The sequence below is a fragment of the Simochromis diagramma genome, unplaced genomic scaffold (genome assembly GCF_900408965.1).
Source record: "Simochromis diagramma unplaced genomic scaffold, fSimDia1.1 OVJJ01000822.1, whole genome shotgun sequence".
NCBI classification, from domain to species: domain Eukaryota; kingdom Metazoa; phylum Chordata; class Actinopteri; order Cichliformes; family Cichlidae; genus Simochromis; species Simochromis diagramma.
The window spans coordinates 1,234,577-1,247,415 of NW_024387520.1; the positions used below are offsets into that span (position 1 = coordinate 1,234,577).

General features: G+C 39.8%; 2 protein-coding genes across 4 annotated transcripts; one reads left to right on the top strand and one right to left on the bottom strand.

The window, feature by feature from the left end:
- Nucleotides 1–9: 9 nt before the first annotated feature.
- Nucleotides 10–5,928, bottom strand: LOC120725976 (trichoplein, keratin filament binding). Of its 2 annotated transcripts, none has more exons than XM_040019141.1 (13): nt 5,827–5,928; nt 4,453–4,647; nt 3,428–3,638; nt 3,282–3,338; nt 2,862–2,930; nt 2,358–2,531; nt 2,147–2,259; nt 1,983–2,049; nt 1,719–1,891; nt 1,546–1,627; nt 1,262–1,447; nt 696–839; nt 10–606 (listed from the first exon to the last, which is right to left on the bottom strand). In XM_040019141.1, exons 1-13 carry the CDS (start codon nt 5,862–5,864, stop codon nt 574–576), a joined length of 1,542 nt encoding a protein of 513 aa, XP_039875075.1. In that variant the 5' UTR covers nt 5,865–5,928; the 3' UTR covers nt 10–573. The 2 variants fall into 2 exon arrangements, with proteins under 2 accessions (XP_039875075.1, XP_039875076.1); XM_040019142.1 differs by lacking the exon at nt 5,827–5,928 and adding an exon at nt 5,007–5,169.
- On the top strand, nt 5,791–10,972 carry gltpa (glycolipid transfer protein a). Of its 2 annotated transcripts, XM_040019143.1 has the most exons (6): nt 5,791–5,902; nt 6,277–6,404; nt 8,541–8,599; nt 8,671–8,804; nt 9,366–9,516; nt 9,619–10,972. In XM_040019143.1, the coding sequence occupies exons 2-6, from the start codon at nt 6,302–6,304 to the stop codon at nt 9,799–9,801; spliced, it is 630 nt and encodes a 209-aa protein (XP_039875077.1). In that variant the 5' UTR covers nt 5,791–5,902; nt 6,277–6,301; the 3' UTR covers nt 9,802–10,972. The 2 variants fall into 2 exon arrangements, with proteins under 2 accessions (XP_039875077.1, XP_039875079.1); XM_040019145.1 differs by lacking the exon at nt 5,791–5,902 and having other exon boundaries at nt 6,120–6,404.
- The last annotated feature ends 1,867 nt before the right edge of the window (nt 10,973–12,839 follow it).

Here is a 12,839-nt window from a genome sequence, read left to right on the forward strand (position 1 = left end):
CTCAAATGATTTGATTGCAACAGCTTTAATACACACAGAATAGAAAATTTATAGACATTCAAGAGCTCTAAGAGCAGAGACGAATCGATTCGAGTCCAACAAATAGAAATTGAATTTAAATCAATATGGCATGACAGGAGGCACATGTGGCCTACTTTTCTTTTTCTTTTTTTTTACGTTTTATCCTTTCAAAGGACAAAGTTTTCTTTTGGCTGTTAAAAAACACTAATGTACAACAAAAGTGAAAGATGTACAAAATTCCACTGCAGGCCTGCTTCCACAGGATGTGTTCAAAGACTGCAATGGGTGAGAGCTTTTATTTTAACTTTAACATTGGATGTTTTTGTCCTGAATTTGGACGGAGAGTTTCTTTGTGCATCTGTCACTTTGAAATCATTTGACAACACATAATGCTTCATGCTCAGTGTTGACCAACAGCGTAATTACTGTGACAAATGGCCTTTAAGTCTTCATAGGGCTGTTTTAAAAAGCATGAAATATCCTTTAAGGCTAATTCCTAACAGAAAAAATACAACAGCTCATGTTCGGCTTCACTTCAGTCTGGCAGGTCTCTCATGTCCAGGCTGATCGTGGCCTGCTGTGAATCTGAAAGAGACGATTTCAAGCATATTTTAATATTAAAGAGCAATTTTAAGCTTGGAATCATGAATACGGCTGCTTCACTCTTCTTTCACCTTGTCCTGGTATCCTTTCTTGGCGATCCTCTGCATCTCAAGCCTCAGCTCCTCTTCTTGGATTCGAAGGGCTTCCCGTTCTTCCTCTTCCTCCTGTTCTTTCCTACACCGCTCCTCCCACTGCGCCTCTTGTTGCTGCTCCACCTACATAACATGAACACAAACAACTTCACATATGATTTCTTATTTAACCTCCTAAGACCAAACTCTTTCATGGCATGCAATTTTAATTTCTCTTTGATATTTGGGCTGATTGGGACCTGATGAATGTAAAAACAAAGAATTACCAATTTATTATTATTTTTTTTTTACCTTTTTTTGTTTCTAAGAAAAATGAGAGCCACAAATGAGGATATTCGTATAAAATTTCGATCGAACAGTAGCAGTATAATGTCCTCGTAAGTAGATATCAAGGCCCTTGTAGAGCAAAATTGAGTATTTTGGTCTTTATAACCCAAAATGTGATGTCCACATATGTGGACGCCAAGTCCTAGGAGGTTAATGCGTAGTTGGGGAAATAAACCTGGGAACCCCCTCCCATAAAAACAAAATAAAAAGTATCCAACCTGAGCATTTATCTCTTGCATCCGTGCTGTCCTTCGGCCCTCTTCTTGCTCCTTTTCCCGACGTCTGAATTTCCTCTCCCACTCAAGCTCCTTGATAAGCTCTTCTCGTCTCTTTAGAGATTCCTCCTGAGCCTCACGGTTCTTCTGTATTTTCAGCTCTATCTGCTGCTGTCTCTCCACAAGCACCTTATCAAAAAAGACAGGAAAAACCCAAAACAGGACAACTTTTATTTGAACTCACATCTTTAAGCTTTACTTCAAGTTTTACTCCAAGAGAAATTTACCTCATGCATGAGCCGTTCTCTGGCTTTCCTCTCTTTCTCCCACTGAACTTCTCGTTTCTCCCAAACATGCTGAGCTTCTTCCCTACGAACAAATGGGATGCATTGATTTGTATTCACAGAGCCGCATGTGCGCCTTTCTGGAGAGTTGAGGCTTACTAAATCTTGGCGCTCACCTGTGTAAGACTTCAAACTCAGCTTCCCTCTCACGCTCCAGTTGCAGCTGCTCTTCAATCACACGTTTCATCCAGGCTGCATCAGCGACAGCTCTTTCCCTTCTTGCAGTCTCCAGCCTCCTGTCCTCCTCCTCTCCTTCAAGCAAGGCTGCCAGGATCTTACGGTCGGCCTCCTGGTGTCGTAAAAAGGATTTCAAAGAAAAGGTCTGGGGAAGTTATCTGGATGATCACACAGTAAAATCTGCAGGTAAAAAAATTATTTACCAGTTCTTCCTGCACTTGCTGGGCTCTTCTTCTCAGCTGAGCTCGATACTGACGGATCAAGAAACGCCTAGTGCAACATGAATCCCATATGTAAAGTACCTCAGTAGATTGAAGTATCATACCACTCTTTTTGTTTGGTCATCTGGAGGACAAGCTTCACATACCCGATCTCAAACTTCTTCCTCTGTTCCTCCGCCTTCCTCCTGTCCTCCTCTATCTTCTCCAGCTCCCACTGCTGCAACAGTAGAGCCTCTTGCTCCTTTTTCAGACGAGTGGCCTGTAAGAGAAAAATAAAAAATAATCTTGTTTACAAAAAAAAAAAGTCTGAAAAGGTGGTTTTGCACAGAAGAAATTGTTTGCTGATGCTCTGAATACCTCTTCTTCTCTCAGCTTCAGTTCTTCCATCTGCTTGCGTAGCTCCTCCCCTCTCCTACGCTCCTCGTCTTTCCTTTTCTCCTCCGCTTGTTTGATCCTTTCCAGAGCTTCTCTTCTGGTCCTCTCGTACTCGTTTTCAAAGCGTCTCGTCTCCTCCTGGTACGCCACTTCTTTCTGCATGTTTGACAAGCTGGGTCACTTACAGTAAGTGTCAAAGCTTTCTTAATTATGCACCACCTTTGAGGGGCTGACCAGAGTAGGTTGCGGCCGTGATACTGTGCTCACAGAGTACACGAGCACTGTTCAATTAAAAATAGATGTGTTACATAAAAACTTGGCCACATAAAAAGATAATGACTTGTGGGTCATATGTGTCAACACCGGCCTGAGAAGGGCTATACTATGAAGCACTGAAGCAACTTCTTCAATACTGGCTATCAAAGTTATTAAAACATTGAAATGAACATAACTGACTTTGTCTGGTGCCTGGAATGATCCACCTACCTGTTTCTTCTCAGATATCTGCTCCTGCCATTGGCTGACAACGTGATCTTTATGTAATCCTGACTCCAGCTGCAGACAGATTGAAAGAGTGAGTTGTGACAAAGCTGAGACAGAGATACTGATGACCTTGACCCTGGGTGGAAGGGATACCAGAACATTTCTTTTTCTTAAGTCAACACTGGAATCAGGTTAACAGAAAGTCATGGAATATCTGCATCACAGGCCATATAGGTTTCCAGATCAAATGGATGTCTTGACAAAAAGTGTCTGTTTCCTCTACTTGGTGAACTCTCTAGACGTATGGGGTGGTCACTAGATTCCTGAAGCCGTCAAACACTTCATCAGTGGTAACACCTCGAGGTCTGAGGTATGGGGCTCGGCAACTTGTCACATTTGCATCAATAGTTTAAACTTGCCTACCTTTCTCAGCTCTTGGTTGTTTCTCTTCCAGTGCTCCCTCAGCAGCTCCTGTGCAAGCTAGGCATGACAAAAAAAAATGAACGGGGATTGCAAACTTACATGGCACAACACTGTGGTGAATATTTATGGGGCAATATTCCACCAACTTTCTTTCTTCTGTCTTCTCTTGCCGTGCGAAGCTCTTCACTTTTTTGCACCAACTGACTTGCCAACGTGCTCCTGTCGGGCACCATCTCTCGGAGCTCTGCCTCAAGTTGGTTTTGCTCCTCTTGCAGCATTACCCTGAGTCGATTCCTGCGCTGCTCCAAGCTGGCTTTCTTTTCTTCCTTCAGTCTGTCTTTATGGTATGCTGACATACTGAAAACAAAAAGAAGAAAAATGCTTGGGTAAAAAAATAAAAAAAAAAAATACTAGCATTTTTGTCAACTGATGACAAAGAGCAACACAGTAAATATAATAACATAAGGCTATTTATCTATTTTTTAAACTAATTTATACAGACAAACAAATATGACATACATACATATATATATGTTATTACACAGATTTAAAGGAAGATACACTATGGTATACTCACAATACAACAAACAACTGAACACTACTTCTCTTAGCATACCAGCATATTCTAATAGTCCAAAGAAATTCATGAAAACATTTATTTATTGTAATTTCAGTATTTATGGTATTTCCAGGATGATCCTGGCTTCACCACACTGGATTCCTGTAGGTTTTAGATTTTAAGATTTTTCTGATCACTTTTAAAGTGCCGGGGTCTGGCCGTCAGTCTGCTCCCAGCCTGAGATGAGACCAATCTGGCTGTTGTAAAATCGAGACTTCAACATAAAGGTTAGCCTAGTTTTGCCATAGGCTGCTCGAAGGTAGGGAGTAGTGTCAAGTACTATCACTTTTTTTAATAACACAAAACTTATATATGACATGGCGTGATTACTTACAGAGCCATCTCCGAGGGCAATAAAGGAGAAACAGGATGATAATGCTGGAGTACGTTATGGCAATCATGTAAAATTAATGACAAGAAAATGAAAGGAGGCAACAAAAATAAAATCACCAAATATAAAGCAATGTGTAGTTATTTAGTTGGATTGCTTCAATATTTGTGTAACGTTTCGGAGACCGTGTGAGTGAGAGCATCTATGCTGGAGGAAGTTACCTCTGCTGGTAGGATTGACGGGAGCTCCACACCGTCTGTTTCTGGCTGCGGATGCTCTGCTCTCTGAAGTACTGAGCATGCAGCTCCCACTGCTGCCGCCACCGGGCCTCCTGCTCCCGCTGCCGGGCCAGCTGGTCGGCCAGGACCCGAGATCGACTGGGCACACGGGTCGAAAGTGTCGGCAGAGCCATGAACCTGAACAGTTAGCACAAATGAAAGCTTGATATTAAATTTGCTAAAAATAACAGTGCAGACATAGTTTCATTGGGGCATGTAGCCAGTCAGTATGCACGAATGCAGACATCACAAGTCAAAGGTCTCTTGGCCCCATCATATATTCACTAATGCTGCTTTTTAAAAGTAATTAATTACTTAACAAATACTGACGCCGAAGACAGCTCAATATCTCCGCTGTTATAGGTGATCTGCCCATAAAAAAATTATAATTTCATGGCCATAAAGAAAACAATAAGAACAAAAGACTACCAGCTCCAACTACCCGTCTACACTCGGATATAAGGAGCGTTTAGCTACACCGATAGCAGCCACTTTACCTCTCGGTGCTACCTTGGATTGCCTCCCCTTGGCTTTTAATAAAAAAAAAAAACTCGACGCTTTGCTTTCAAACAAGGAAAGCTCAAATTTACTCACCACAGCTTTCCTTAGTTACCGATACATACACTTCCTAGTTACTCACACGCTACGGGATGAAGTGAAGGTCAAATTTAGTTAGCGGCGGAAAACGCGAAACGCATAATTGGAAGTTTGTTTCCGCCACTGAATTTTCTTTGTCTTTGTCGTCGTCGATAAGTCATGATTTTATGTGATTATCTCTTCGGTCAGTGTGTTGAAATTTTGTAACTTTCCTTTAAATTTTCATTAGATATGATTCGACACATCTATCTGATACTACCACTAGTACTATTACTACTACTGATATTAATAATTGTAATATTAATTAGAACTTACATGAAACTAATAATTAACAATAAGAACTAGCAAACCTACTCTGCAAACTAAACTACATTTAACACAAAATGTTAAAACTAAAAAGGACTAAAATAAAATAATCTAAGTAAAATACCAAACTGTGGAGTTCATGTGTGATACTATTTTGTCTGTCTCTTACAGTAAGATATTACATAGTTGTTATATGCTTGCACGAATCCCGGGATAACTATAACTAACTAACAGATAAACAGATAAATTAAGTGGAACCAAAGAGCGATATTCCACCAGACTCCATTAGTTGGCAGCAAAGCAGCACATGCGATTAAACGCAGAGGAAGACCAGTGTCAGCTGATGGAGCACATCAGGTGCTGTTTACTCTGGACTTGTTTCTTCTGTCTGGTACCGTTTATCCGCCCTCTTACCCCGGCAGGTGGCGATGGCCCGGACCTATCACTAACATGTCGATCACATGAGCTCCTCTGCAGCCAGGAGTTCAGTGTAGGTGACTTCCATGTGTGTGTAAGAGAGAGAAAGAGAGATGTGTATGTGTGTGTGTGTGTGTGTGTGTGTGTGTGTGTGTGTGTGTGTGTGTGTGTGTGTGTGTGTGTGTGTGTAAGGGCGAGAAAGAGAGAGGTTTCTCTATGTGTGTGTGTGAGAGAGAGATTTATCTGTGTGTGTGTGTGTGTGTGTGTGTGTGTGTGTGTGTGTGTGTGTGTGTGTGTGTGTGTGTGAATAGAGAGAGAGATGTCGCTCTCTCTTTCTCTCTCTCTCTCTCTCTCTCTCTCTCTCTCTCTCTGTGTGTGTGTTCTCCTCCTCCTATCACTGTGAAGCTGCAGTGGAGGACTGACAGCCTGTTGCTATCATTTCAACAGTTAGGAGTGTATCCGGACTAAAGAGATGGCTCTGCTAATGGAGCACCAATTCAGACAGCTGCCAGCTGACAGACAAGTGGAAACAAGACCGTTTCTGGAAGCTGTGTCATACCTTCCACCATTCTTTGGTAAGTGAAGTTTCCACAGTGTGACACAGGGGAGACTACATTAATGGGACTGCAAATGAAGTTGTGAATTTTAAAAATAGATGACAGCAGTGAAAATGTATAGTTGTGGTGGTTTATGATTAACCTCTCAAAGGCTTCCAGATTAATGCCACGGACCGATCGTGCTTTATACTTCCAGGACTGTTAAACTGGTCCAGTAGGCACAAAATGTGCAGTTTACGTTAAAATTACCACCCAGGCAATGGACGTGTTTTTTTCCACTGCTGTGAATCTTCATTTGGAATTTGTCTGATTATTAAACACTGAACTTGTGGTGAGGATAAATCTGTCACAACACTTCCATCTCGTTTAACAAAACGATGTTGCTCTTCCTAATGATAATCTTTTCTGGATCGTGTTTCTCTCCACCAACCTGTCCACAATCCTTTAGCATGCATAATTTACTCCACTGGCCTGGATTTTAAGTTGTGAAAATTGATTAGTACGGTGTTGAGTTCCCCATGCCCATTCACCGGTGCCGCAGTGCGCCAGGGCATCTTTGTGCGGCTTCATTCTCTATTAATATGCCAAAGTCCCTCCATTGAATTTGCCACGTGAAACCCTTGAGATGAACCAAGTCTGATGTCGATATTAGGCTCTTTCCTCCTTGTCACCATTATTCTTCCTGACCCAGAAATTTTTGAGCCAACTTTCCTACAGGCCATTACCATCCCGCACACTCATAGTACATTCACACAGGTGTCTGAAACTCTCTTCCCTAATTAGTGTCCTAATAGACTTCACTCCACTGGCACGTTCACTCTCCTGTTAGTCTTGTTTCAACACACCAGTGTATTTTATTTTTATTTATATCTAAATAGAGATTTGTTATTTAACCTGTAGTAGTAAAAGTTAGTAGTAAAATGTCATCATGGCTTTGCCTCAAATCATTCTAAGTCATTTCAATTAGTAAGTTTTACTTTATGCTTGTTATTAGTAATAAATAATTAGTAGATAAATAATTAGTTTCAGAAGTCCAATATTTAGTACAAAAACCTTTTCCCCGTGGAGTGTATGGAAATTAAAGGGATCTGAAACATTAAATGATGTCATTAGTGTTGTGGCGATGCATTACACTGCATTGCACAATAGAAAAGGCTTAGTCATGGGTAGTTTCCACTAACAGCTCAAGAGCGAAAGGCTGTCTGTTGTGTTAGCAGGTCAGCCATGAGCCATGTGAGGTCCGCACTCGAGATGTCTTGTTGTTCATTATTACTATTCACTCAGCATCGCCTAATTAACAGATACCAAATGATAACACTGTGATGTGTCTGATACTTGCTGTCCAACAGCAGATTTTTGTCACCGCAGACATTTTGACCTGTCACTGGTGGGAAAACAAAGGAAAAACACTTTCTTAACGAATGTTCACTAAACAATCCTGCACTTTATTTATTTATAATCATAGTTGTAGAGTCAATGCTCACCTGTCACCCTACAACATACCTGCCGTGCAGCACTGATGCAGGGTGCGGTCAGAGGTTACACAGGCTTAAAACTTTTAACCAGAGGGTGCAAAAAAACCACTGGCACTTTGCACATGCTTTTTCCATCATTTTACTAAAGCTATATCATTACTCACGAGGGGTCGCCACAGCACACAGCTCTATTTATTTGATTTGGTAGTTTTCAGTTCTTTTAAAAAAACAGATGCCTGATGCAACTCCAAAGGGATTTGTGTCTGCTTTCAGAAACAAATCGGGGACGAATGTGTAAACCACTTAGATTTTTAAAGACATTACTGTTCAACAGTCTACAAGTACGGACAGGTCAAATAGCAAACATGAGATTAAGCTCTTGGGATTCCATTGTAATCATGAAGGACAGCTATAATTAAAAAAATCTAACTTCTAAAGGGGTTGTGAGATTGTTCATAAGTCCCCATAGATGATCCTGTGCATTCAAACCGGAGTTTAAGTCAAGTTTAATACAGATTAAAATTTAGCTTTTGTGTTAATTAGTAGGAGATGTTGATTACCTCCAAAGAGAATGTTCATCATCTCATATGAGCTCCGTAGTTTTCGTTCACATGTGTGGGGAAATAAGTTTTGACTTCTTTAATTGCGAGTCACAGCCTGTGTAAATATTCCTCCTCAGACTGCCTCGGCTCTACTATTTTCGCACCGATCAAGGCTGACATATCGGGTAACATCACAGTAAGTATGGCCCTTGACTTCTACATTGCTAATGGATGATACAATGATACAATAACTGTTTTATTTAACAGAAAATCAAGTCCGTTTATGATAGCAACCCCGGACGGTTCAAGACTCTCCAGCAGATTTTGGAGGCAGAGAAGGACATGCATGGAGGAGAATGGCCCAAAGTTGGAGCAACTTTGGCACTTATGTGGCTAAAAAGGTGTGAGAAACTCTACATTTTAGACCAGGGGTGTCAAACATAAGGCCCAGGGGCCAGAATCAGCCCAGCAAAGACTCCAAGTAGGCCCGGTGGACGATTTTCTAAAACATGAAGGAGGGCATATATTTTAAACTTTTAACTATATTTTATAATGTTGTTTTAAAAATACTTTCAACTATCAATTTGAAATCTTTTCCTGCTGATAAAGAATCCCCAACAGCCATTCATACCACGGCAAAAGTTCTGCTAGCACTCTGAGCCCAGAGTGCTAGCAGAACTTTTTCTGTAATTTTACACATTTATCATTATAAAAACTGAGATTTTCTATTGAAACAACACTTCTTCATCTTTTATTAATATATCTTAGGGACTGACTGTGTAGTTAAAAGTCCTTACATTGACAGAAAGTGGAGTTTCACTCTTCTGTCAATGCCACTTAATGTGGCCGTCGATGTAAAATGAGTTTGACATCCCTGTTTTAGACTGTTGTGCTGCACTTGCTTCGTCAAGCTGAGAAAAGTCCTCGTCCATAATCACTGTGCATGTCTTCTTGTCCAAAAGGGGTCTAAAATTCATCCAAGTTTTCCTTCAGAGCCTGGTGGACGGTGAAAAGGACGAGAACAATCCAAACCTTATCCGAGTCAATGTCACCAAAGCCTATGAAATAGCACTTAAAAGATATCACGGCTGGTTTGTGCAACAACTGTTCAAGGTGCATTCAAAGTAGCTACAAAAATTTTCTTTATACAATAAATGTGTCATAAGCTCATTAGACGCGTAGGCTTGTGAGTAAAATCTGTGCTTGTTCTTATAGGCGGCTCTTTTTGCTGCTCCGTATAAGTCCGATTTCCTGAGAGCCCTCTCCAAGGGTCGGGATGTCAAGGAAGAGGACTGCTTGGAAAAAATCAGAAAATTTCTCATCAACTTCTCTGCAACTGTTGATGCTATATACGACATGTACAATAAGATGAATGCTGATCTAGACTACACAGTGTGAATGCAGGACTTCCCTGCGTTTTCCTCAGTGGGAGTGATGTAATCATTAAGTCGTTTATGTTCAGCAGCTCTGCAGTCCGCGTGTTTAAAAGACAGCTCACTGTGACAGAGCATAATATTCACTTCCGGCTTTGCTGGTGAATCTTTTCCTCAATCTTATTTGATTCTGGGACGAGAAATCCAAATATAGCTATACAGTAAATATTGTTTTTACATAACAATTGCATTTCTTTACTCTGTGTTTGAACATTCGTGTTGCATTCAGGTTTTAAATTATTGTTGGGTGTTTATATCTATTCTTATGAGTACTCAGTACACAGAAATGTGTTAGAACTATACAAAGTTAACTTAACCAGACAGGACCAAGACGTTAATGTGTGGGATATCTGATGCTGACATATTTAATCAGCCTGTAACAAGTCATCACAAAATATAAGATTAATTATGAATTAGAAAGTTTCTAATCACACGGAGGAAACAATATAAATTGGGAAACGGTTTAATTTTGCCATTATAATGGGACTGTCATAGTGTCATGCTACCTTTAAGCAATATCTCTCTAACACAGGGCTCTATGGTAGTTACACTGAAGTGAATACAGAGAGAGAAGAATCCATATGTTTCAGCTTATCCACCAAACACTGTCTGTGATTGGAGTTAAACTTAATCATTACCTGCACTACAACCAGCAATCACTATCATGACTTCCAGTATTTAGGGCTCCTCTCTCTATTCCTGCTCTACGTGAACATTCTCTATTGCACACACCTGTTTGTGCCTTAAGCTGGAGGTGCAGCTCATTTAAGCGACTGTGTCAGCTTTTCTGTGTTTGATTTTTTTTATTGTTTTATACGTCCGTCACTATTAAAGGCAAAGTCTGCCTAACATATACTTAGCTGCTATGCTAAGTTGTGCTGTCTTTCTAAAGCAGTGCTTCATCAATGTTTCTCATTCTAAAGGTGCTTTTTACCCTTTAAGCATAATTTTAAAAAGGTTTTTCATTGCAGTTTTTGACATCTCTAAAGGAGTAATTTCAAGTAAATGTCAAATGATTGATGAGTGTGGTGTGTCTTCTCGCATTATGTTGCAGTGTGTGTACTGTACAAGAAAACGAATATTGTTCTTTCATATTATGTATTAAAAAATGACAATTTGTGTGATTATCAATGAAATTATTTGTCTTCTTTAATTTGTTCCCTATCATTGTGTAATTAATGTGTGTAATTAATGTGTAATTAATGTGTATTGTTCAACCCCCATTTCTTTATATTTTGCTTCTAAGAAGCCAGACTTTCTTGTCATTTTTTAAAGGAGGCCTTGAGCAATAGTTCTCCACGCTTTCAGAAGGTCTTTCAAAGTTTCTCTTTAACCATTGGCTGATTTTTCACTCATTTTCAGTCCAGTCCTTGCACCTTATCATTTTCAAAGGAATGCTTTTTGTTTGCTAAACCACTTAACACTGACCTATGACCTATTTATGCATAAAAAAGACACCCGACACAAGGGATGAGCCCGTGTTGTCGCTCCACCTAAAAGACAACTTGGGAAAGAAACTATCTTAAATTCTATCTTTAGGAACTTGTCTACTACCAGCCTGTCACAAAACATATAATTTCTCCCTATTTCTTTAGCTGAATTGCTGAAAAATGCCAACGCTAACACAGTTTGATAGGCATGAAATAGTATTTTTGCACCAATAAGGTGATCTCAGTGGAAGGGTGGCTGTCAAATAGGCATTGTTAAGGAAGAGAAACAGAGAGCCAAAATTACACAAGAACTGGAATGAAAATCAGTGGCAACAGGTTTCATGGAGTGACGAATCTAAATGTGACATTTTTAGTTACAGTAACAGAATCAACTTACCTGGATTTCCTCACCGGGATTTTTTTTAAACATGGATTAAGATAGAGGGAAGCTTGGCTTTCCAGGTTATGTTGAAGGAAAAGATGGCCATTCTAAATGCTGACTTTCAAACTCATTAGAATTTTATAACCTCAGTTTTTGCCTTATATACTGTGTTTCCACGTTTAATGTTTATACTAAATCGCTGCACTTGTTTCCAATTTTTCTAGCAAAATATAAAAGAAATGAAGGGTGGCTCAAATTTTGTACTATACTAGTAATGAAATACTTTTTGATAGTAATCTTCTCTGTGACCACCAACGACAGTTTTGTTTGTCAATATTTTTACAATAAGACATCTCTATTTTTACAGCAATCTCAGTGCTTGGGCTAACCTTGAATGCTAAAGCTTTTTTACATTATGTGGGGGTCAGTGATAAACTATACACAGTGAAGCAGCTTTAAAAGCAGTAAATGACAACATCAAAAGAAGTGGCTCTTTGTTTTGATAACTGCTCAGACATTCTTATTCTTTTGTATAGCACCTCATGTTCCTTTTGTTGGGCTTGCCACACCCTCCTCATAGGAATTTAGTAAACTCTTCTCCGCTCCATTGTGCGAGTTTGAAGAGTGGAATAGAGTGTCAGAATCTGACAAACTGCTGCTGTGTGAAGGTATGTTGTTTCAGCAGTTTGTCAGATTCTGACACTCTATTCCACTCTTCAAACTCGCACAATGGAGCGGAGAAGAGTTTACTAAATTCCTATGAGGAGGAATGTGTTTTTGGCACAGAAAACCAGGTTAACAATTAACTTAACTTTCAATCTCTGCTTTGATTTAGCATAAAATTAGACGCCTTCAAAATAAAATGAAAATTCCAGAATAGTGTGGTGCAAAAGAAAACAAGTGCAGTGATTTATTGAACCATGTGCAAATATTCATGGAAATACAGCATATAAGGCAAAAAGCAGACTTTGCACAATTCTATCAAATTTACATTTTTCATCATTGACATGCTGAAAATTGAAGCTGTTGCCAATCAGATGCTTTCCAGATGGTTTTGCAGGGTGGATCAAAGTCTGACTGCACTTTTTTGCTTTCATAATTCATCAGTTTTGACAAGATTACAACATCCCGGCCTGAAACGCACCAGGTTTTTCTGTTTTACAGATGGGTGTAGACACTGTTGCACCTCTC

Bases quoted from the DNA above. Each gene is read 5' to 3' on its own strand.
- LOC120725976 (XM_040019141.1), bottom strand. From the start codon at position 5,864: ATGTTAGTGATAGGTCCGGGCCATCGCCACCTGCCGGG. The intron at 3,639-4,452 runs GTAACTTCCTCC...TTTTGTTTTCAG, and splicing joins CGTCAATCCTACCAGCAGAG to TATGTCAGCATACCATAAAG. The intron at 2,532-2,861 runs GTAGGTGGATCA...TCAAACATGCAG, and splicing joins AGATATCTGAGAAGAAACAG to AAAGAAGTGGCGTACCAGGA.
- gltpa (XM_040019143.1), top strand. From the start codon at position 6,302: ATGGCTCTGCTAATGGAGCACCAATTCAGACAGCTGCCAGCTGACAGA. The intron at 8,600-8,670 runs GTAAGTATGGCC...TTTATTTAACAG, and splicing joins ACATATCGGGTAACATCACA to AAAATCAAGTCCGTTTATGA. The intron at 8,805-9,365 runs GTGTGAGAAACT...CTTGTCCAAAAG, and splicing joins GCACTTATGTGGCTAAAAAG to GGGTCTAAAATTCATCCAAG.